The 24829-nt window shown below is 43.4% G+C and overlaps 1 protein-coding gene across 5 annotated transcripts in view; it reads left to right on the top strand.

Annotated features, from left to right (window-relative positions):
• Positions 1–24829, top strand: part of LOC120059432 (ephrin type-B receptor 2) — a 152273-nt gene that overhangs the window by 51072 nt on the left and 76372 nt on the right. For all 5 annotated transcript variants that reach the window (XM_039008504.1, XM_039008487.1, XM_039008496.1 and 2 more), the window contains 2 exons: positions 7482–7561; positions 19284–19968. In XM_039008504.1, coding sequence (XP_038864432.1) covers positions 7482–7561; positions 19284–19968 — 765 coding nt within the window. The remainder of the gene's footprint in view (positions 1–7481; positions 7562–19283; positions 19969–24829) is intronic.

Below are 24829 nucleotides of genomic sequence, written 5' to 3'. Positions count from 1 at the left end.
ATATTCAACTCAATATGAGGAGAGTGGAAGCTCAGAAGCTTAGTCTCACACATTTCCATCTCATGCATATTTCAGGTCAGGCAGAGAGCTGTGGGACATGGCAGGGTGTTGTAGTACAGCGGTTACTCTCTGACAGCCAGAGAAATGGTCCATCTGGACTTCCTTCTCTCTATCCACCAGGCTTTAAAGCCACAGCCCCCAGCTCCAATCACAGCCCCAGCTCCAGCCCTAGCTCCAGCTCTAGCCCCAGCCACAGCTCCAGCCCTATCCCCAGCCCTATCCCCAGCCCTAGCTCCAGCTCTAGCCCCAGCCACAGCTCCAGCCCTATCCCCAGCCCTATCCCCAGCCCTATCCCCAGCCCTAGCTCCAGCCCTAGCTCCAGCTCCAGCCCTATCCCCAGCTCCAGCCCTATCCCCAGCTCTAGCCCCAGCTCCAGCCCCAGCTCCAGCCCTATCCCCAGCCCTATCCCCAGCTCCAGCCCCAGCCACAGCTCCAGCCCTATCCCCAGCCCTATCTCCAGCCCTAGCTCCAGCTCCAGCCCTATCCCCAGCTCCAGCCCTATCCCCAGCTCCAGCTCTAGCCCCAGCTCCAGCCCTATCCCCAGCTCCAGCCCTAGCCCCAGCTCCAGCCCTATCCCCAGCCCTATCCCCAGCTCCAGCCCTAGCCCCAGCTCTAGCCCCAGCCCTATCTCCACCCCTATCCCCAGCTCTAGCCCCAGCCACAGCTCCAGCCCTATCCCCAGCCCTATCTCTAGCTCCAGCCCTATCCCCAGCTCCAGCCCTAACCCCAGCCCTATCCCCAGCTCCAGCTCCAGCCCAGTGCCATGGAGGACAGGACCAGGTCACCAGGTCTCCACTCTTTAACTGATAAGGATCAGGAGTAAACCTGGTGCTCAGAAAGATAATTTTTGACTACTTTAAAAGCTCTTAAAGGATGTGGAATAGGCAGTAAACTCAATTGTTTGTCAGTCTAATGGCTCGGAGTGACATTGACTGGTTAATGTGAAGGCATTTTAGAGGAGTCAGGAATCAACCAGAGTCAATCTGGATTACTTTACCCATCTCTCTGTCACCTACACAGACAGTGTCAGAGCCATTTCACTGATGTAATGCATCTCAGGCCTGCACATACATAGCTGACTTTCTGGCAGGGCTTTGGATCTGAAATGTTGAAACAGAGATCGGTTTTCCTTAGTCTCTGAGGCGTGCTCATAATCTCATAGCACAGACTTGGAGTGGAAGGGGAGACAGATTGATCAGGTGGTGACCATTCTTCCTTTACTGTTGAGGTTGATTGTTCTCAATTCACAGTGGAGCACTCAAATCGTTGTGAAATATGGTGTCTTTCAGAACTAACTACATTGTACTATGCAGTGAAACTGTGTGCTAATGATGTGCCTACAGTTACTGCTAATAGCAATAGCACACGCTCTGGATGCATGGAAAGAATACTAAATGATGAAAAGATTGGGAAGCTAGCGCACAGGGGTGTTGTAATCCATGATGATGTAAGACAGGTTTTGGAAAATGATTTAGTATATTATTTTGGAATAGTTGGGAAAATCCTTTAACATGGGAGCTAAGCATATCACTGATGGTGTGTTTACAAAGTTTGCAGCTATTTTTATCTCAATATTAAATAATTTCTGGGTAACAATTAAGTATCTTTCTGTGACTGTTTTCAATTAAAGTGGTCAAAAAGAAACAAAAATAGCTTCTTAGCAAAGAGCAATTACTAGGACTGTCTGGGAGTGGGGAGGGGAAAACTGAACTAGCTGTTATTGGCAGAGAGGTTTGTAACTCTCTTTCTCATTGATCTAGCAACTAATTTACCGCCTGGTGTTGTCATTATCATTATCATAATTTTCACAATTTCACAGTATTATTCCAACCTCAGTGTGGAAATATATATAAAACACAGGAAATCACATTTTTGTCCGTGATTGGCCTTTAAAGTTATGTGGTATAATGGACATACTGAAAAAGGGTCAGGAGTAGCTACTATTTTTGTCATCCGGTAGTTTGACACATTTACTTACGGAAATAATCAAGTATTTTGGTTAGATAATCTTGTGATTAAATTGGCTTTTTTAGAAAAGGGTTAAGACTGGAGAGTATTTGGATGAGTGATTCAAAGGAGTGCATAGAGGACTTGACCTAGAATATAGTTTTTGCTTGATTATCTTTTTAGTTTTTGGTCATTGCTCCTTTTCCAGGCTGACAGGTTATTATATTGAATGATAACACAGTGAGCTCTGTAAGGATTACTGTAGAACATCCTGCCTGAAGCCCAGGGGAATGCTATGCTGTATCATTCTGTCAGCAGTCAGAGTGCTCCACGTACTGTGTGTGGTAGCATATTTCACAGGGCACCGTCTGCTGCCAAAATCAACTGCCCAACTTCGTCTCTCTCCCTCAGAGCAGGCCCAGATCCCCAGCCTCAGCCGTGTCCCACTCAGTCCCACCTCATCACTCCTCGAGCCCCTACATCATCATCAGAACCCCAGAACCGGGCCTTGCAAGACCCAACAATAACCCCCAGTTACCCATAAATCTCCCTGATAGCGTGATGTCTCTCCAAAGACACATGTTAAAGTGCACCGGATACCCAGGGCGGCATGCCAAGCCCAGTTTGACTCTTTGAAAAAAGTCGGGGTTTGGGCTGATGCCACCTCGTCCACAAAGCCTGTTTCATTGTAAATGCAGGATTACTGATTAATTTACCGCACAAGGACATTTTGTAATGTGGTGGTGGGAGCCCCACCTAATGGACCCTCCTTGTGTTGAAAGATTTCTGAGACGGCTCGGGCTCAAATGAAACCGAGCACTCTACTTGTTATTCTGTCCAAAATGCCATACAGTAGCAGTCTGCATCCATCATTATGGGCATCAGTCTTACCTCGGCACCGACAGTTTTTCCAATGCCAGTGCCCATAAATGTAGGCACATTTCTTAGCTCTGTCCACAAGAAGACTGCCCTCTGTGGTGTATGGTATTAGCTTATAGACATATTGTTCATGTTAAAATATAGCTGTACCGCCATCTATTATCCACATTTACCATTAAATATAGCCTATGATTCCAGGTGTTTATTAATGACATGGAAGTTCATTGAGTTTTACACACCACAGATTTGGTGAGAAAAGCACTGTGGTGCTGTAACCTGCTATTTCTACCGTGGTGGGAAAGAAAGTATAAGTGGCGGCTTTGATGTAGAAGTCAATGTTGAATGATTTGCTCCATAGAGGCTAGGCTATAGTACAGTTCTCCTGGTGAGGAGGATAAAAGAACATCGCCCCTGCAAGCCGCTACATGCTGTGTTTTGGAGGTCAATCGCTTCTTCAGAAATACCCTCAGTACACTATAGACATAATTTGATACAAGCTGGGTTTTGCCCATATTGAAGCTGGCTAGAACTATAACAGTATTCTACATGGCTGTTCCACGCTGTTGTTCTGCACTATTTTGACAGAACACTTGCTGAATATTCATGCTTTATGACATGAAAGTACAGGAATATAATTTTTTTTTTTTTTTTTTTTTTTTTTTACAGTATAGTCAGTGAATTTGTGACAGTGCGTAGTGTGTGTGTGTGTGTGTGTGTACCCCTGTGTGTTTGTGTATAAGTGTTGTAGAGACAGGGATCTGCATCTGTTTGGAAGTCTGTACTTGTTGCCTGTTTCCTGCCTGGTGGAGGGCAGTGGGAGCTGGGAGATGAGATGGTCCACACTGGAGGAGTGCAGTGGGAGCTGGGAGATGAGATGTCCACCCTGGAGGAGGGCAGTGGGAGCTGGGAGATGAGATAGTCCACCCTGGAGGAGGGCAGTGGGAACTGGGAGATGAGATGGTCCACCCTGGAGGAGGGCAGTGGGAGCTGGGAGATGAGATGGTCCACCCTGGAGGAGGGCAGTGGGAACTGGAAGATGAGATGGTCCACCCTAGAGGAGGGCAGTGGGAACTGGAAGATGAGATGGTCCACCCTAGAGGAGGGCAGTGGGAGCTGGGAGATGAGATGGTACACCCTGGAGCTGATAAGGAGAGCTCCCTCCCTGGCATCCATCAGTCAGACTGCCATGCTCAACCCTACACACTAATTGGCCATCCATCTCTCAAAGCCTGACCTCCTCGCCTCAAGCCAAAGCATACTCACACTGTACCCACCTAAATCAAGCACATGTGTGGTCAAACACACACAGAGCTCTATGGCGGGTCACCTGTCCTGTCCTGTTCTTTCCTGTCCTCTGTTGCATCCCCTGTTCTGTAGACCTGGAGGGGAATCACTGTGCCTGGATTAAAAGGGCTGGCAATGTACCCAATTCACATACCTTGAAAACATACTCTATGAATGAGAATTAATTGTATTTTCACTTGGTCTCAAAGCACTTAACTGTGTGTGCAGGAAGCTTGGCTCGTCCACCACCATTGTGTATTGCCCATCTGCTAACGAGGCGTGTAATACATTTGGAACACACTGCTCTGCAAACAACTTTCTCCTACACTTCTTAGAAATAGAAGTTATACCAGGTACTCCTCCTTTTTTTGTAATTAGAATGTGGCTGCCGACCAACCAATTACCACTGCAATAATCCCAGGCCTAAAAGCGTCTTGATCCATGTCAATTAATGTGGGTATGTGTTCTGGGGCTCATTTTGTTTATGGGCTTGTGAACAGCTGCTCTTTTTAATCCTAATGTAAAATGTGATGGCATTCTGTGGAAAGCTGAGAGGCTGCGGCTGCATCGACTCCTAGCTCTGAGAAAACTGAGTGTTGTTGAAGCACCGCTGGCCCCTCCCGTTTGGCCCATCTGTAACTTCAAACAGCCCTCTCAGGGAGGTTTCAGATCAGCACAAAACCCTCCTTGCTTACTCTCAGGAAGTGTTCTAGGAAGCGCTCTTAGGCCTGTAAGCATTTCTAAAACTCCCAGGTCTCATTGCATATTCATGCACCTTCAGTGTTGAGGCTCAGTCTGTCTAGTAGTAAAAAAAAGACAGCCATATTGAAAAGTTGAAGGTCTCACATCCTCCATGTGCTCATATAACTCTGAAATATAGCTGGTAACCTTTGACCCCCCCAGCTGAGCCAGAGGCCCAGGCTGGAATGTGTAGTCACCTCCAGACCTCAGTGTAAACAGTCAGTCCTGGTCTGCTGGCTTCTCCAGGCTCTATTGCTGGCTTCTCCACTCTGACTGGCCACTCTCACCTCATCTCCCTGATTAATGGACAGTGTGTCTGACTGAGTTGCCATGCCCTTCCACTGTGCTGCCTGCTGGGAGCCTGAGGACTGATGACGGGGTTGAACAGTGCTGGTGGTGATTCAGTGAGGTACGCTCGGTACTGCAGTAGGTAATGAATTGGTGTGGCTGCCTGCTATGAAGTCTAGTCAGCAGGAGGGAGAAAGGTGATCAGTCTTTCTGGGTAAGGTCCTACTTGTCCAGCGTGTGGGTGTCTGATGGAAGGAAGCAGGTGTGTGTGAGCCTGACTGAGGGACTGGAGGGAAGAGAAGTGGGCCTTCTGTGTTCACATATCAGGGGAATTCACTCCTTCCCTCCCTGTTCTCTAAACCACCACACTCCCTAAACCACCACCAAGGGGTTCATCATTCTCACTTTACTCCCCAGCTAATTATCATTATCATTACAGGGGATAATTACCATTTCACTGCCTAGTACCCATGTAGACTGCGGAGTCGCGCAAGGTTATCAATGGCAGCACAAACGCAGCCTCCTCTGCCTAATTATAAGATTTGGGTTTTGTGATAACTGAATTGGATGTGAAATGTGCTATTATGCTTTGTGTATATTGGTGAGGCTCTGAGATTCGGCAAGTTCCTAAAAATACATTTGCGGCATGTGGAGCCTGTTAATTAAAAGCTTTGGTTTCCTCTGGAATATAAAGAGGAAATCCACGTGTTATGAAATGCGGGAACATTCTAAATGATATTGGGTGCTTTTCTCTCTTGTGTGAGTTTAGCCATACTGCACTGTGGAATCAGACCACCCGGATCATTAGCCCGATAGTCCTTTTATCCAATTTCCGAAAGGGAACTCTGACATCATACAGAATGCATTTTTAAAATACTTCTAGTTTTTACTGAATATCAAATACATCTTTGAAAAATAGCTTTAGACTACCAATCACCAACAGTAACTTATGGTTTGTAGCTAGCTTGTCGAGAGGAGTTAAATACATCTTTCTTTGCCCTTTTGGAGTTGCAGCTGATGCCTAACACCTGATGAATGTTGTCTCCATCTGCTCCAGCTCAACACTGGTGCTGCGGGGCTAATAAGCAGGGGAAATTCATTAGGCCTGCAGTACCGTCCTTCTTCCCCCCTCCCTCTCCCTCTCCCCTATGTGTCCCTCAGAGAGAAGGCTCTGAAGGACAGCCTGCCTGGCCTGCCTCTGAAATTTCATTGGCTGGCCACAGAGGACCTCATGACAAACAGGATACATATCTCTTTGACCCTAATTACCAGAGGTGTTTTTTTCCACCTGCTAATCCTACTTGTTTAGAGTGCGCTTGCCCCTCAAAGCCAGGGGGTAGAACTGAAGAAGCATGTGCCTGTTGAGTGGAAGTTGACCTATCATGTAGTAGCTTGGTGGGTGTGGTAGAGTTGACCAGGTTCCAGTGAACCCAGTGATCTGTTCTTTTCCATGTGGATGGTCACACTATGCCCCTCTGTTTACTACTACAGCATGTAGCCAAATATGCCCAGGTCTCAAACAAAAGCGTTGCCATATTTGACAGAGGGGATAATGGAGATATCTGCAAATATACTATCTACAATAGGAGTATTTTTGAGACTGAAATATTAAGTATATTTACATTGCAATGAATTGAAATAATATCTGATCAGGGTTTGAATGGATGGACTCATTAATGGACTGTAACGGTTTCTCTCCTCCTCTTCGTCTGAAGAGGAGGAGTAGGGATTTGACCAAAACGCAGCGTGTTGTGAAGACATGATGAATATTTATTAAAGCAAAGACGAACACGAAAAAACACTTGAAAATTACAAAACAACAAAACAACGTAGACTGACCTAAAACATGAGAACTTACATATAACATGAACGAAGAACTCACGAACAGGAACGGACTACATCAAACGAACGAACAAACGAAACAGTCCCGTGTGGTGCACATACACAGACACGGAAGACAATCACCCACAAACAAACAGTGTGAACAGCCAACCTATATATGGTTCTCAATCAGAGGAAAACGTCAAACACCTGTCTCTGATTGAGAACCATATAAGGCTGATTACAAGTGACCTAAACATAGAAACACAAAACATAGAATGCCCACCCCAACTCACGCCCTGACCAACTAAACACATACAAAAATAACATAAAACAGGTCAGGAACGTGACATGGACTCCCACCTTCGCCTATGCTCACCTGCTGTAAATGTGCACTGCTGCTACTGTATATTGTTTGTTTGAAGGTAGTTGTCTGACCGCCCTCTCTCTCTCCTCCACAGAAACACTAATGGACTCTACCACAGCGACAGCTGAGCTGGGCTGGACAGTCTATCCCGTGTCAGGTTCCAGTGACAACAGCGTGAGTGTTACCTGATCATCTACTTGATGTCATTGAATTTTCATTTGAGTTACTTAATTAACTTGATTGCTGATTTATTAATTTGCATGCAGATGCAGCAATACTACAGTACACTACATTTTCAGTTAATTTAAGATCCTTACAGATACACTTTGGTTTTAAAGGTCCACTGCAGTCAAAAATGTGATTTTCTTGTGTTTTATATATATTTCCACACTGAGGTTGGAATAATACTGTGAAATTGTAAAAATTATGATAATACCCTTTTAGTGTAAGAACTGTTTGAAACCACCACCTGAAATTTCCGCCTGTTTTGGTGGGATGGAGTTTTGATGGGATGGAGTGACATCACCAGGTGTTAAATTAGTTAATAGACCAATAAGAAATAGCTCTAAACCTCTGCCAATAACAGCTAGTTTTCAGGTTTCCCCTCCCCACTCAGACCACTCCTAGACAATCTTAGCAAAATTCTTGCATGAGAAATTGCTATTTTTTAAGATGTTATTTTTGTTTCCTTTTGACCACTTTAATTGAAAACAATCATAGTAAATTACTTAATTGTTACTCAGAAAGATTTGATATTAAGACAAAAACGGCTGCATTGGACTTTTAACACCCAAAAGTAAGGATTATTTCTCCCTACTGTTGGGTGTCAAACTCAAGTTTATCAGTAAATCTGCCCTGACTGCTTTGACAGATGTGGTACTGGTAGTGTTTTCATTTCTCACTTCAAGGTCAAAGGCCAGTAATATCTCAGAAAGCTATCTCCACAGTGAGCCAAGTCTTTGTAAGAAAGAACACATCGTAAAGCTGTGCAGAAATCATGAGAGAAACTATAATCCAAATTTAACAGTGGGCTTTTGGGCTCTTTCAGAAAACATCTTCAAGCTTTTTGAAAAATGATCTCCCTCTCTCTCTTTGCAGGGCAGAAGTTTTGAGTTGGTGTTAAACTTTGCCTACTGGTGCTTTAAAAAGAAAGAAGTTCTGTAGAGGTCAATTGAGACCAATAGTATTGCGGTGGTCTTTAATATTAACTGGCTACATGCTTGGTTAGGTTTACCTTGAGTTAATGGTCTCCACTTTCTCCACTTTGCCCTGAACTGCCCCCACTGTACCACACAATCTATCCTTATGAATGTCATATTGTACAATCATAAATGCATTGCTAATTACTTCTGTTCATATGCAAGGCATGAAGCTATGTGTTATATGGACTCTAGCAGCGTTTGATGCACACTATTTCCACATGGTGTGCCAAGGCATTGGTTTCATCTAGCCACACACAAGCCTAGCCCTCTCCGGGCCAGCCGAAACCAGAACCTCAGCCTCCTACACTTCTTCCCTCACCACATGATCCAGACTCCTCAGACTGGGTCCAAAACACAGAGAAATATGTTGTAGACTTATTTGCTGGTGCATTTCAGAAAACCACTCCCTATTTTATTCAATTATTTATGCTTCTGTGGTTGGTATCCAGGCTGGTTTGAATTATACTGTATCATGCCGTGTGTCTTTAAGCACGAAAAAAGTAGGAGGAAGAAGAAAAAAGGGCTTCAACAGTCAACTGGTGCAACTTCAAAGATCTTCTGCAATAATTGAGCTCAACATCTCCCTCAACCTGAGGGCATGCTGTTTCTTCCCTGCTAGTTCTTACAATTAATATGACAGAACAAAGAGGACTGGTGTATTCCTCTACCAGCTCTGGATTCAATCTAAACAGAACCAGCGCCGCCATTTCCCCCTTAACGAGGCTGGGAATCTTACAGGTAGTTTGCGTCTCCTTTTCATCTTTACAAAATGTAAGGTTTAGCAAAACAATCAGAAAAGTCTATTTAATTATCTATATGAATAAGTCAGAACTTCAGACTTGAAAATCAAACATTTGAAAAGGCCAGTGATTAAAAATCTGCCCTGTTTAGATTTATTAATCAGCATCAACGCTTTAGGGTCTCAATTCTCACATCAAAGACAAGCACCAGTCAGCTTTTAGTGTCCTGTATTCATTTATGCTAGACACAAAGTCTAGAATTGTCTACTCTTGCAGCTTCAGACGAGTTTATAAGGGGCACGCTTCTACAGGTAGATTATGAAAAGCTTTTTACCTCAGATGAAACATTATGCGATGTCCATGTTGAAGATTCTCTTATTTATTTCACTGTGATTGGAGAGCCAAAGTACCTCTCAGGCCCTGATTGGTCAGGTACAAGACCTTTCAGATTCAGACGTTTGGGTTTTATGGGGAAATTATGGAACTGGATGAGGACACAATCCATTGTGAAGTCTCATGTGGCCATCGCTTTCCCAAGTGGACCAGCACAAAAGGAACAGGTGTGATTACTGGACTTGCTCAATATACCAGTAATAGATGCTTTACAGTAGCTATTGTCTTACACATGCATGGCTTTACGGGCTTAACTGACGGATCAGTAACATTCCGCACTGCACCACACCAGCACTTGGCTTTTCACTACTCTGTAGAGCTTCATGAAATATATCATAATGTGTTACATAGTCAACTGTACAATAGGGATACAAAATCGCTGGTACCATTTCACTTGGATTGTTTAAATTTTGAATTAATGGACATTGAATTAAATAAATGTATTCAAATGTTTTCAAATACATAGTTCTTCACTTTCCAGGTGTTGGTAGCATTACGTAACCTAACATTCCAGTGAAACATGAACAAACCAACTTTTATGAGTGCTCTCCAGGTGTGTTCCCATCTGTTGCACAGTCAGTTTACCCCTTATTATAGTGGTGGCTGCAGCCCTGTATTACCTAGAATAACAGTTCAACTAAAGCAGCAGCTGAAACTGCCTCCAGTCAGGCTCCAAGACCTGAAATATGTTATGATTAAGATTCCATGTAATATTTAGTCAACTATAACACATTACTTGCCTCAGGCAGAATAGGGAAGGTCTGTTGTGCACAGGGCAGGGCAGTGGGAGGAGAGGCTGTTTGATACAAAGCAGAGCAGCAGAGAGGTTAAGTGGTCAGTGTTTCCCCTAAGTGGGAGTTGAGAGAACTGTGAACACCAGGCCTTCTGACCTTCACAGAGCTGCTGTGGAATATCACCTCTAGCCTCTAGCCCAGGGGTGTCAAACATACGGCACCGGCCCGCGAGGGGGTCCAATATGGCCCGCTGGCGGTTTGAGTAGATAAAAAAAGTAAACTTTAAAATGACTAAAACCAAATTAATACTGTGAAATTATAATGGACCTATATTCATACAGTTTCGTGACTGTCCAGCTTGCTAATGATCACTAGACAGTCAGGGAGCATCAAAAATTCAAAAAACGATAGAAATTTTGACGGCAAAGAAATATAACCAATTTTCAGTGCGGCCCTCCCTCCGGCAGTTACAAATTAATGTAGACATTTCACTAAAAACACCCATTATGTGGAGAGGATGTTGAGGTCTTCATATATTAAGGCCTAATGATGTGGCCTGTGGGCTCAGCACCAGTAAAGAAATGTTCTGTCTGACTCCATAACACAGAACTGGATTGTGTTGGCCACAGCACATTCTATCCCTAGGTGTAATACTTTGATTTAATATTCTGCTTTAGCAATGATAAACATTTATTTTATGTCAACTTGTGAGTGGATTCAGAATCAGATTAATAAGTCATTAATACAGTGCCTTCTGAAAGTATTCAGACCCCTTCACTTTTTACACATTTTGTTACGTGACAGTCATATACTAAAATCGATTAACCTTTCTATGACACACGTTCCGCTAGCAGAACCCCTGACAACATTCCGCTGAAAAGGCAGCGCGGGAAATTCAAAAATATTTTTTTGAAATATGTAACTTTCACACATTAACAAGTCCAATACAGCAAATGAAAGATAAACATCTTGTTAATCTACCCATCGTGTCCGATTTAAAAAATGTTTTACAGCGAAAACACAACATAATGATTATGTTATATCACCGCCAAGTCCAAAAAACACACAGCCATTTTCCCAGCCAAAGATAGGAGTCACAAAAAGCTGAAATAGAGATAAAATTAATCACTAACCTTTGATGATCTTCATCAGATGACACTCATAGGACATCATGTTACACAATGCATGTATGTTTTGTTCGATAATGTGCCTATTTATATAAAAAAATCTCAGTTTACATTGGAGCCATGTTCAGAAATGCCTCCAAAATATCAGGAGAAATTGCAGAGAGCCACATCAAATAACAGAAATACAGAAATACAGAAATACTATCATAAACTTTGATGAAAGATACATGTTTTACATAGAATTAAAGATACACTTGTTCTGAATGCAACCGCTGTGTCAGATTTCAAAAAAACTTTACGGAAAAAGCACACCATGCAATAATCTGAGATGGCGCTCAGATATAAACAACATTTCTCCGCCATGTTGGAGTCAACAGAAATACGAAATTACATGATAAATATTCCCTTACCTTTGATGATCTTCATCAGAATGCACTCCCAGGAATCCTAGTTCCACAATAAATTGTTGTTTTGTTCGATAATATCCATTATTTATGTCCAAGTAGCTACTTTTGTTGGCACGTTTAGTACACATATCCAAACGCTCGCGCAGATCCAGGCGAACGTCGGACGAAAACTTCAAAAAGTTATATTACAGGTCGAATAAACTTGTCAAACTAAGTAGAGAATCAATCTTTAGGATGTTGTTATCATAAATATTCAATAACGTTCCAACCGGAGAATTCCTTTGTGTCTATAGAAGTAATGGAACACAAGTCGATATCATGTGGAATGCGCGTGACCAGGACCTGGCACTCTGCCAGACCACTGACTCAAACAGCTCCCATCCGGCCCCACATCACAGTAGAAGCTTCATTCAACGTTCTACAGACTGTTGACATCTAGTGGAAGGCGTAGGAAGTGCAAACAGATCCATATCCCACTGGGATTTCAATAGGCGATGAGTTGAAAATCGACCAGCCTCAGAATTCTCACTTGCTTTTTGGATTTTTTCTCAGGTTTTTGCCTGCCATATGAGTTCTGTTTTACTCACAGACATCATTCAAACAGTTTTAGAAACTTCAGAGTGTTTTATATCCAATAATAATAATATGCATATATTAGCATCTGGGACAGAGTAGGAGGCAGTTCACTCTGGGCACGCTATTCATCCAAAGTGAAAATGCTGCCCCCTATCCCTAAAAAGTTAAATAAATGTTTTCCCTCATCAATCTACACACAATACCCCATAATGACAAAGTATTTTTTCATTATCATTTTTTTGCAAATGTATTAAAAATAAAAATAGCTATGATATGAGACTTGAAATTGAGCTCAGGTGCATCGTGTTTCGATTAATCATCCTTGAGATGTTTCTACAACTTTATTAGACTCCACCTGCGGTGAATTCAATTGATTGGGCATGATTTGGGAAGGCACACACCTGTCTATATAAGGTCCCACACTCGTCAGAGCGAAAACCAAGTCATGAGGTTGAAAGGAATTGTCCGTAGAGCTCCGAGACACAGATCTGTGTCGAGGCACAGATCTGGGGAAGGGTACCAAAACATTTCTGCAGCATTGAAGGTCCTCAAGAACACAGTGGTCTCCATCATCCTTATATGGAAGAAGTTTGGAACCACCAATACTCTAGAGCTGTCCACCCGGGCAAACTGAGCAATCAGGGGAGAAGGGCCTTATTCAGGGAGGTGACCAAGAACCCAAATGGTCATTCTGACAGAGCTCCAGAGTTCCTCTGTGGAGATGGGAGAACCTTACAGAAAGATAAACATCTCTGTAGCACTCCACCAATCAGGCCTTTATGGTAGAGTGGCCAGATGGAAGCCACTCCTCAGTAAAAGGCACATGACAGTTTGTCAAAAGGCTCGTAAAGGACTCTCAGACCATGAGAAACAGGATTCTCTGATCTGATGAAACCAAGATTGAACTCTTTGGCCAAGTGTCACGTCTGGAGAAAACCTGGCACCATCCCTACGGTGAAGCATGATGGTGGCAGCATCATTCTGTGGGGATGTTTTTCAGTGGCAGGGACTAGGAGACTAGTCAGGATCGAGGGAAAGATGAACGGAGCAAAGTACAGAGAGATCATTGATGAAAACCTGCTCCATAGCACTCAGGACCTCAGACTAGGGTGAAGGTTCATTTTCCAACAGGACAACGACCCTAAGCACACAGCCAAAACAATGCAGAAGTGGTTTCGGAACATGTCTCTGAATGTGCTTGTGGCCCAGCCAAAGCCCGGACTTGAACCCAATCGAACATCTCTGGAGAGACCTGAAAATAGCTGTGTAGCGACGCTCCCCATCCAACCTGACAGAGCTTGAGAGGTTCTACAGAGAAGAATGGGAGAAATTCCCCAAATACAGGTGTGCTAAGCTTGTAGCGCCATACCCAAGAAGACTCGAGGCTGTAATTGCTGCCAAAGGTGCTTCAGCAAAAGTACTGAGTAAAGGGTCTGAATACTTATGTAGACGTGATATTTCCGTTTTTTCTTTGTCATTATGGGATATTGTGTGTAGATTGATGATGAAAAAAAATCTATTTAATCCATTTTAGAATAAGGCTGCAATGTAACAAAATCTGGAAAAAGTCAATGGGTCTGAATACTTTCCAAATGCACTGTATGTATGGTGGATTTGGCACTAGACTAGTTAAAATCTTCTACTTAGAGACATTTGAGGGATCTATAGATCTGTACATTCTCTATAGTCGGGCTATAATGAACTCAGTGACTGGAATATGAAATATGTAAGTCTTATATAAGATCCTATATTCCATGCATGTCAATTCACAACAAGTTTCATTAAATGGCAGGTTTTGTCATTTAAAGAGTTAATTCAGCATAAAAAAAGCCTGGTTATGACAGATCCTGGTTATGACTTTGCATATAGCCATTTCCTTACCTAAATTGTAATGTTAAAGCATATTTAAGTATATGGAACTCATTAGAATAGAGTATCCCCTAATTTTGTATGATTGTCGATTAAAGTTGGTCTGTAAAACTATATCCTGCCTTTTTAAGACCTCTTCATCGTGGGGGAAAACATATTTGTGTGGTTATGATTTTATATGAGCACTGAAATGTCAATCCCGGGTTGGCAACTTGGCATGCATTATATTGTCATGTCTTTAATTTACTCCAAAGTAAAAATGTAAATATGATCCTTATGTAGATTGGTGGAGGGGATTAAAGCGGCAATAAGAAGCTTGTTTGTCTAACTTTACATGTTGTACATAACAAGTGGACAATGGTAATTGAAGTTGACTGCACCAGACCGTTCTATTCATGTCTCCCTGTGTGTCTCTCTCTGTGTGTCTCTCTCTGTGCCCTCCATGTGGCTGGGACTCCTGCAGTACTTGGCTCGTTTTGTTCCCCTCTTTGTAACTCAATGCAGAGACTGGGTGTCATTTGTCCTGCCCTGTCCCCTTAGGGCACAGCACTCTTACTCTAACAGATTTCCCACAACTGCAAATTGGACAACTTGGCCCCAGGAGATTTCCATTGGATTCTTTCTCCTTCATGTGAATTATTTATTTACTTGTTGTCAGTGACAGAGCGCTGGAATGTTTTGTATGTGTGTAGCTGTTCTCTGATGCTTCAGCCATTCTGGGTCGATCCTCATACTGTCATGACAAGACGTGAGAACTGAAGTTCACATTTCATGTTGTGTCATGCATGCCACTGTGGCCTTTGAATGATGTAAATGGCTCAGGAGACTGCTCACCCTGCCAGCCCACTCCACCCCAGGAAGGGGGTTCAGTTAGACACAAAAGTCCATCCTAGAGACCATAAAGACTTTATTTTGGATCATTTAATGTAGCAAAAAGCTTCCTTTTGGGAATAGTTTGTGCTTTGGAGGTAGTCTACTCTATAACTCATCCCTGACAGTGTGTTCTGCTTGGCTTTACAGCAGAGACACATTGTCAGGGAGACTGAAGGTCAGCTGAACTTTAACCCCATCCTGGAGTGGCTGGCAGCCCTGGGAGTTATCAATCCAGAACCTCATTCTCTGAGTCCAGCATGCTCTATAATTTCATACAGCTACAGTAAGCGGCTGGCAGTTCACACATTGTGTACTTTTCCAAACTGCATACTAAGGAGAACTTCATAGCTATACAGAGCACATTCATCAGATTTCATTCTAAGGTCATTTATCATTAATGTGAGTCAAGAGGATAAGTGGCATTTAAACTCATTATTTAGCTGAAATTAAAAGATGGCCAACAATTGCCTAACCCATTGTACATCCCGTTCACACTCAGTAGAGCAGTGCAGCAGAATGCACAGTGCTCTGCACCGCTAGCGCTGTAATGGCTGTCTTTATATTTGGGTACGACCCTCAAGACCATAGATGCGACCCCGGACACTTTGGCGCCCCACTTATGATGGTCCTCTTTATGTTTGGGTGCCAACCTCTGAGCTCTAAGGGCCGATGACACCCCATTAGAAGGAGCTCCTTTATGTGAGTGTGTGACCCCAGAACACAGGACCTTGAAGAGAGCAGCTCCTCTGGCGTGTTGTTGATTGCAAGTTCTCACTTGTTCAGTCTGTGAGCTCTTTATGTCCATAAATTAATGTTGTGTTTCAGCAGATGGAAGCTCTTGCAGTGTTATGAAAGAATACCTTGATTCTGTGTGTTTCACCTTGACATATACAGGTAACTGCCAAAAGAATGGAAACACTTGAGTAAATGAGGCATACAAAGTATATTGAAAGCAAGTGCGTCCACATAGGTGTGGTTCCTGAGTTAATTAAGCAATGAACATCCCATCATGTTTAGGGTCATGCTTAATAAAACTGACCAGTTTTTCATTATTTTGGCTACTGAAGAGATATCAGTGACGTTAAAAGAGGGGTCTCAAAGGAGCATAGTGGGTTTAATGTGTTTGTGTGTGCATGTCTCAGTCACCAGATCTCAACCTAATTGAACACTTATGGGAGATTCTGAAGTGGCGCCTGAGACAGCGTTTTCCACCACCATCAACAAAACACCAAATTATGGAATTTCTTGTGGAAGAATGGTGTCGCATCCCTCCAATAGAATTCCAGACACTTGTAAAATATATGCCAAGGCACATTGAATCTGTTCTGGCTGCTCGTGGCATTAAGACACTTTTTGTTGGTGTTTCCTTTATTTTGGCAGTTACCTGTAGGTTTGTTCACCTAGGACAGATGTTGTAACTGTGAATTCAATTATTATTTGAATGATGCCTTTGACTGTTATCAAGCAAACAGGAAAAAGTAATAATGTATTTGATTTTTAAATACATTGTACAGTATCTCCTGCTTTATAGCATACATCCAGCTACGTAGCCAGCAGTACATCCAGTCAAGATACTCTACATGGTGGTCGTGATGGTCCCCCTCTCAATAGATCTGGACTCAGATAAACAAGTCTGTGTGTGGTAAAAAACAATCTCAAAGGAGAGAGAGTTAGTGTTACAATTCCCAGCCTCCTCAAAGAGCCCTTCATCCTTCTTAACCAACCCCACCATGAACTCCTCCACCCCCCCACCACAATCAACTCCACCACCTTACCTAACACATGACCGCCCTGCAGCCTCACTCCCACTATAGTACCGGGAGGAGAAGCTGTGAGAATGAAGACGTTTCTTCTTATTTCACACTCGGCGCTTGATCGCTGGCCTCTTATTATGTCCCATTTGCTTCCCTCCACTGGCTCTGATGAAAGCAGGGCAGCAAAGCCGTGACAGGACTAAAAGGGGCCCTCCATCAAAACACATTTGTTTGGGGTCTTTTTAGCCTGGCCCTATTCCCCCTTCCCGTAGTCACTATCTCTCATTAGTGGCTACCGCCCCACCCCCAACCCCAGTTCACATTGTTTAAGTTTGATGGAGCGATGCTTGGGGCTCAGAACAAGAGAACGTCACACTCTGTCCTTTCCTGTTTAATCGGTCCACGACCTCTGTCTGAAAAGAGTGTCACTCTGTGAATGGAGGTGGAAAGGTCAATGGCTGCCCATGACCCTGGATGGCTGTGTCCATTTGGATGGGGAATAGATGGGACGACCAACACATTCCCCCCCCCAGAATGTCTCTTAACTGTAAATCAAGGCCCCCCATTTTGGTCAACATTAACATTCATACACTTACAGTATTAATGAGTAGCTTTTATTGCATATTAATGGACCATATCTGATACATTCTCGTAATTTTAAAAGATTTGTAGATGCGTGTCATCAAAATGAAGACATATAGCTACCATCTGGTTGAATCCCATCCAAGGTCTCTTTAATCATTATCTACAAACACAATCTTAATAGTTTTGAGTTAGTGCCAGTATTACAATAATACATCTTCGTCATACATTTCTCCTTCAAATCCCTCCAGTTACTAAAGGTTTTACATCTATCAACTGTTATTAATAAACTGTACATATTTGGTATGATGTCTGTCTGTCTGGAGAGAATAATATGGAAATGGGAATAAAGAAGAAAAGCTCTAATTAGTCTGTGAGTGTTTGATAGAACGTGGGTCTTAAACATGAGGGCTGACTCGCTCCTCCTTACCCGTCAATACTCTGTCAGAATCCTTGTTAAGTGGGTACTAATTTAGGAAATGATGTCAGCTGTGAAGTGAAGAGTGAAGAGGGATAAGAGGGGTATGGAGTAAAGGCAGCACGGGGTGCAGCTGACTAGTGTGAAGAGGCTTTGGTGTTAAGAAAAGCTTTCTCTTCAGATGAACTTGTCAGGTCAAGGTCACAGTGGTTGGAGTCCTTTGGAGTAACAGCAGAGGTTGCATATGAACGCTTTACTATATCTTGTGTGTGTTGAAATGAAAAGTATCCCTAGCACACAGTGAAATCTGCTCTCTGTTTGCAGATAATTACCTGTGTAATGTTTTATTACCAGTTCTATGTTTTATTGGAGTGTGACTCAGATTAGGGTTAAATTCATGTCATGCATGTGTTTCGGTACAATGACTGATCTGTTTCATTTACAATAACTGATGTGTTGGTGGTGGACTAATTTGGAGATTTGCTTATTGTAGTATTCAATAACACATTGTAATTCAAAAACAGGAAAATTGGGTGCATCACCCATGCCTTGGAGAGAAGGATTTTTTTCTCAGTATTTAGACCGGGGGATTGTTTTTCCTGTATTTGTTACCCTTGAAGAGCTTCTTCCGACAGTGACTTTATGCAAATAGTTTCCTTTTTTGTATTTGGCCAGAGGACATAGAGGAGCCAGAGAGGAGGCGGCACTATAATGCCTTGCTGGCTGTGTAATGAGCAGAGTTTAACACCTGCTCTCTACTGGCTAAATAATGCATGGTCCTGTCCTAGAGTAGAGTAGAGAGAAACAAACAGGCCAGGTTCATGCAGGGAGCCAAGTGGGATCTCCAGCGGGCACTGACGGATGACAACCCCTCACTGCAGGCCTACCTCTGTGCCAACAAAACAATGTCAGGGAGCAGATTACACCCTGCACATAATGTACACTCCTGCACTGTAATCTCAGCCCTGACTGGGACCGCTGCTGCTCAGGATGGCGCTGTCTTTATCTATGGTTAGGTTGTAGTGTAGCCATGATGCTGGGTACACCTGCCATTGGGTTATGTGTGTGAGGTAGAGGTAAAGAATTGGAGGTATTGATGTGTTACTAAACCTACCATTCAAAATATACGGTCAGCATGTGGTCAACACAGGGATATATTATCAAAGTGTATGTTGTGTCTACATTTGAGTAACCCTTTACCTCTGTGTCCTTCTTCCACAGTGGGAGGAGGTGAGTGGATACGACGAGAACATGAACACCATTCGCACCTACCAGGTGTGTAACGTGTTCGACAACAACCAGAACAACTGGGTCCGCACCAAGTACATCCGGCGCCGGGGTGCACAGCGCATCCACGTGGAGATGAAGTTCTCCGTGCGAGACTGCAGCTCCATCCCCAACGTGCCCGGCTCCTGTAAAGAGACTTTTAACCTGTACTACTATGAGTCAGACTCGGACACGGCCAACAAGGTGTCCCCGGCCTGGATGGAGAACCCCTGGATCAAGGTGGATACCATCGCAGCCGACGAGAGTTTCTCCCAGGTGGACCTGGGTGGCCGGGTGATGAAGATCAACACAGAGGTACGGAGCTTTGGCCCCGTGTCCAAACACGGCTTTTATCTGGCCTTCCAGGACTACGGCGGCTGCATGTCACTCATCGCCGTGCGAGTCTTCTACCGGAAGTGTGCCCGCGTCATCCAGAACGGGGCCGTGTTCCAGGAAACCTTGTCGGGGGCGGAGAGCACATCTCTAGTGGCATCGCGTGGCGTGTGTATCCCCAACGGGGAGGAGGTGGACGTGCCCATCAAGCTCTACTGCAACGGGGATGGCGAGTGGATGGTCCCTATCGGGCGCTGCATGTGCAAGGCTGGCCACGAGGCTGTGGAGAACGGGACTGTGTGTAGAGGTAAGGGCCACCCTCATCCCTCTCTCTTTAACACTGTTAGCCAGACTAGATGGACACGCTAACCTTACAAACCTAGTCAGCTGTAGATTCATAACAGAGTAATCCAAACAGCAGAGAATATATACGGTACTTAATACCGTACCTGTCTGCATACTGCACTTCATGCTGCTCTAGGGATCAGGTTATTCCCTATGAACAGAAAGTCTAAGCTTTTAAAATATGGCCATGTATATTGAATAAGTAAACAGGAGGATGGGATGATCACACATCACAGTGGATAGTACATGTTGGCTCTACGGTCCCATTTTCATATGAATGATCACTCCACAGTTTTTCCAATAACAAACGGGTGAATATTACTTCACATATGTAACAGATGTGCTTCAGGTTATGGCTTATATACTGTATGACGGAATATGGCTTTTCTTTTTAAGTGGTCAGATATAGAACATGTCTAGTTCATTTCTAAAGCACTCTAAAGGAGAGGACTGTCAGATCACATGTGTTTGGACTCCAATCACATAGGTCTGTCATAGCTGGGAGAGACTTTTCCTTCAGAATATTTATTACTTTCAACACTACACCAGGGATCATCATCTAGCTTCAACCCCGGGCACATTTTTTCTTGAGCGGATGTCAGGGGGCCGGAACATGATTACAAATCATTTATAGACTGCAAATTGACCGCAAGAATCCCAAACAGATATAATACTTTACTAAAACATAAACATTTCAAACCATGCTTACACAATCACATACTGCATATCTCTCTATTATCCATGGGATTTCCAAAATTAAAATAATTTGGAGCTGATTTGCTGGTGTTTTTACAGTCTTTTATGTGCAACAATAAAACAATAAAAACATTTTAAAAATCGTATTCTTTTTTGCCTCAGAAAACTTGGGGTGCCTAATGAAATCCTCCAGTTGGGGAACCCTGCTCTACACAGTGTAGTAGATGTCATTTTACATGTCCATTCAAATCTACACAGAATAGAAACCATTTCCCTGACTGTGAGAATTCTATTAAATGCATGACTTTACCTCATGGGAAGCTGTAATGCTAATGCGTGTAGGATGTGTGAATATATTACATTGAATCATTGTGTCAAAGGCTGTAAAGAGGTTCATATTTCAGTTTCTCACAGTGGAGGCTGAAGTTGATTTGAGTTTATAAGCGTATTGATACTGTTTCTAAAGAAAACACAAACAGCAAAAAATAAGATCAAAGCTGAATAGTTGAAACTCTCGCTTTAGGTGCAATGCAGTGTTGAGTCAGTAAGCTACCACACACACACCCACTGGGTACCATAAAAATGTATGTCTTTCATATACAAGGACAAGAGAGGATTTGTTCCAAAATTCTACCTCCTACCTTTCTTCTCTTCGACTGGAATCACTCGAGGTCCAGATCGATTTACCATTTCACAACATCACTGTGCTCAACCTCACCTGTGCTGCTACGCCCGTCCGCTCCGCGGCAGATGGTATTGGCTGGACGTGCTCAGAGAGCCTGATAGCTAACAGCAGAACGGGGAAGTATCAGCCTGCAGCCTGCAGACAGGGCCCACGCTGACACAGCAATGCAGCCAGCCGGCAGGCACAATAAAACACCCACCTGTGTTCCAGCCGCCTGTGTACTGCTGCCTCTGTAATTAGCCCACAGCCCCCAGCAGCTCTGGCTCTGTAGAGAGGAGGGAAGGCGATGGGCGATAGCCCATCTTCCTCACAAACAGTACCTCTGATCAATGATGGCTAATGAGGACATGCACAGGCCCTCCTTAAGGAATACGCACCAATAAAAGGCACACGGAGGATAGCTGCTCTAATTTGAAACCCCTGCATAATTACACGAATCTGGTTGTTTTTTGACCTACATGTAAGTCACTGCGTTGGCGGATTGGAATGTCTCTGGGGCATTCTCAATCACTGTGCTTTTGTGTGAAACTGGATTATACAATTAAATTGATGGCCATTCAATGGAAATGCACATTTTTCAATCACTCAGTGCTAGAATGCTGGGCAGTGGAAGTGTTTCACCTTCCAGTTCCTTATCATTCTCCTATTTCTCCAACAGGGGAAGAATCAGAGTTAATCAGAGGCTAGCCATCCAAGGTGCTTTGCTCTGAAGAAAAGCTTAATTCATTGCAGTCTTTCATCTTCATCATCCCCTTTGCTGTACTGAGAGAGTGTGTATGAGGTCAAAGCTCACACAAACACATCACTTCCCAATGTTCACAGGCAGATATTTTTCAGTCTTTCTCTGTGTCGCTAGGTCTTCACTGATCACATTGCCACACTCAGCGGACTATTAAAGCTTTATGAGCAGGAGCTGTAGCAGGCAGCAAAACGTTGGCAGAGCCTATACAATAGTCATGAGACTCAGTGCATACAAGGAGAATGTATGTGCTGCAAAAGAAGAAAATAAAATCATTAAAGATGAAATTATTACTTGCCCATTGTATCGTAATCCTTTTAGATTTTTGATCAAGCCCTGCAATCAATCGAGGTGTGTAATCTTTCTCCACATTGAAAGTTGATATTGCAATGTGAGACTGTGGCCAGTGATGACTTCATTTATGAAAGATGTTCTTTTGCCTGCTCATGTTTAGATAATGAGTTGATTTGTGAAAGATGCCTCTCAGGGAGTCTTCACTATCCTCTTTCAGAGAGGATTATGAAACCGCAGACAGAAAATAATATAACAGCCGAGATGAAAGAGCTGTCCTGCTCATTTATTAATAATGTGACACTTTGTTCCAATACCTCAGCAACAAAACCTAGAATTACACATGTATCAATTAAATCCTTGGCAGGGCCCTCCACAAATAATCACACTTTGACATGAAATCGGTCAAAATATTGACAATAGACAGCGCTATTGCTTAAATTGCAGGGCATTTGTCCGTGATCGTCTTACTAACCAGATTAAGTTACTTCTCATAGAAGTGCCGGGAGTAAATGAACCTGAACCGCACCAGGGTCTTTGAACAGAATGGGCCCTGAAAGAGATCTGATGTCCCTCAGAGCTCCAGGAGATGGTGCACCACAGAGACACACATGGGGTTATGTTCGTCCTTGCCTTTCAGTTGAAATACTCTATCTCTCTCTAGCAGGATACAATGAGAGCCATGTTCAAGGGTGGACAACTTCCTAACAATGCCCATGTGTGTTTTTTATTGTAATCTGATCATCTAACCCATGCCATTGTGGCTTTAATGGTCTTGACTGTGGGAGTGTGTCTCATATTATTGAGTAATGCAGGTTCAGTTAGAGACACAAAAGTCACATTTACAGTAACATTGTTTCTAACAGCACTAAATAACCCAGTATTTATTTAACTAGTTCCGTTTGAGGAAGGGGAATGCTGTAAAATCACCAGCGTAGTGTACACAGGCATGTCCCACTGCACAGATATAAAAGGAAGCATTCTCCACACCACAACAAATAGTTCTGCTTGACTTCTATGACAGTTGAGGGTGTAGAATGTGAGGAACAGGAGACTACATGGTCTCTCTCACAATGACATGCAGAGAAAAGCCCAGTGTGAAACATAAAACATAAAACATCATGTCAGCTCACAGACTGTCACAGACTGAGGCCATGACGAAACGGGATGGACATGCTACGTTCAGCACAGCTCACAGATTCAAAACATTCAATAATGCACCATCAGAAAGAGTCAGTATCAAGAATTAGTTTTAAAATGTACCATTTCTCCATTCCTCCTTGGTTGCTGATTGTGGAGGAACAGGAAGGTGTTTTTCTCCTCTTGGATGTGGTGAGGTCTCTGTACTGTCAGTAGTGTGGGCTGAGCTGCCTGATGCTAGCTCTGCTGTTCCACATCCAAGGCAAGAAGATTAACGAGGAGAGCTTTAGTAATCCTTCAGTCAAATGTAATGGTAGATAAAGGGAGTTAGAGGGGATTGAGTGGGAAGGTGGGCCCTGGGATGGCATAGCATGATTGCATGGAAAAAGAAAAGGAGAGGAGGGGGGAAGCTTCAAGCCAGGAAATGACTCCCTAACCCACTGACAGAATTCCCGGCTCTGCATCCAGAGAGGGTTTAATGGTGGAAATCAGCACAGCACAGACACACCTCTGCTGCGCCTGCTTTTATTTCCAAGGGTGCCCTTGCCTTTAATAATAGCTCTAATTGACTAACAGCACATGTGGGGAATACACAGCCATGTGTACGCGTAGACACCTCTCCCCTGCGCTCTAGATCCAGGCAAACGCAAAACAAACACACCCCCTCAAGGCTTTTACTGCACTGTGTGCAAACAAAGCCACAGGATTCTGAGAGACGGGAAAATCTTTAAAATCGTTTCCTTTACATATAAAGTGATTATACTGTCGCAGATTAAATCATTTTAGTATGTAGGTAAGGAATCCCCATTTACATCCACTCAGTATGTACTGTAATTCATCACAGTATTTGACTGACAAATAACATACAAAATACTAGTTGATTTTTTCAAATGGATGCTTCAATTGAAGGTCTGTCTCATAATTTGAGGGGCTGTTATACTGTAGGTTGATGGTGTGGTCTGTGAACATGAGGTAGATAGTGTAGCAGAAGAATGGGAACATTGGAGCTGTGGGACATTCTTAGCCAACTACAGAGACTCTGGAGCAGTCACACTCCTTTATTCCTTGTTCTCAACTGTGATGGGATTTCAGCCTGACCAGGTGTTTTCTCTGTCTTTGTCTTTGTCTCTGAGCGCTGCGCACATCTAAACAGCAGACTACTCAGAGCAGTAACCATTTACTCCCCCCCACACACACACACGCCCACACAAACACAGAGGGTATCACCCCTTTTCTCCAAACACATCCATCACATAGGAATGTGATAACTCC

This window comes from Salvelinus namaycush, chromosome 2, assembly GCF_016432855.1.
Source record: "Salvelinus namaycush isolate Seneca chromosome 2, SaNama_1.0, whole genome shotgun sequence".
In the NCBI taxonomy this organism is placed as follows: Eukaryota; Metazoa; Chordata; class Actinopteri; order Salmoniformes; family Salmonidae; genus Salvelinus; species Salvelinus namaycush.
The sequence above is the reverse complement of the archived record's forward strand: the minus strand, read 5'-3'. Positions and strand labels throughout refer to the sequence as shown.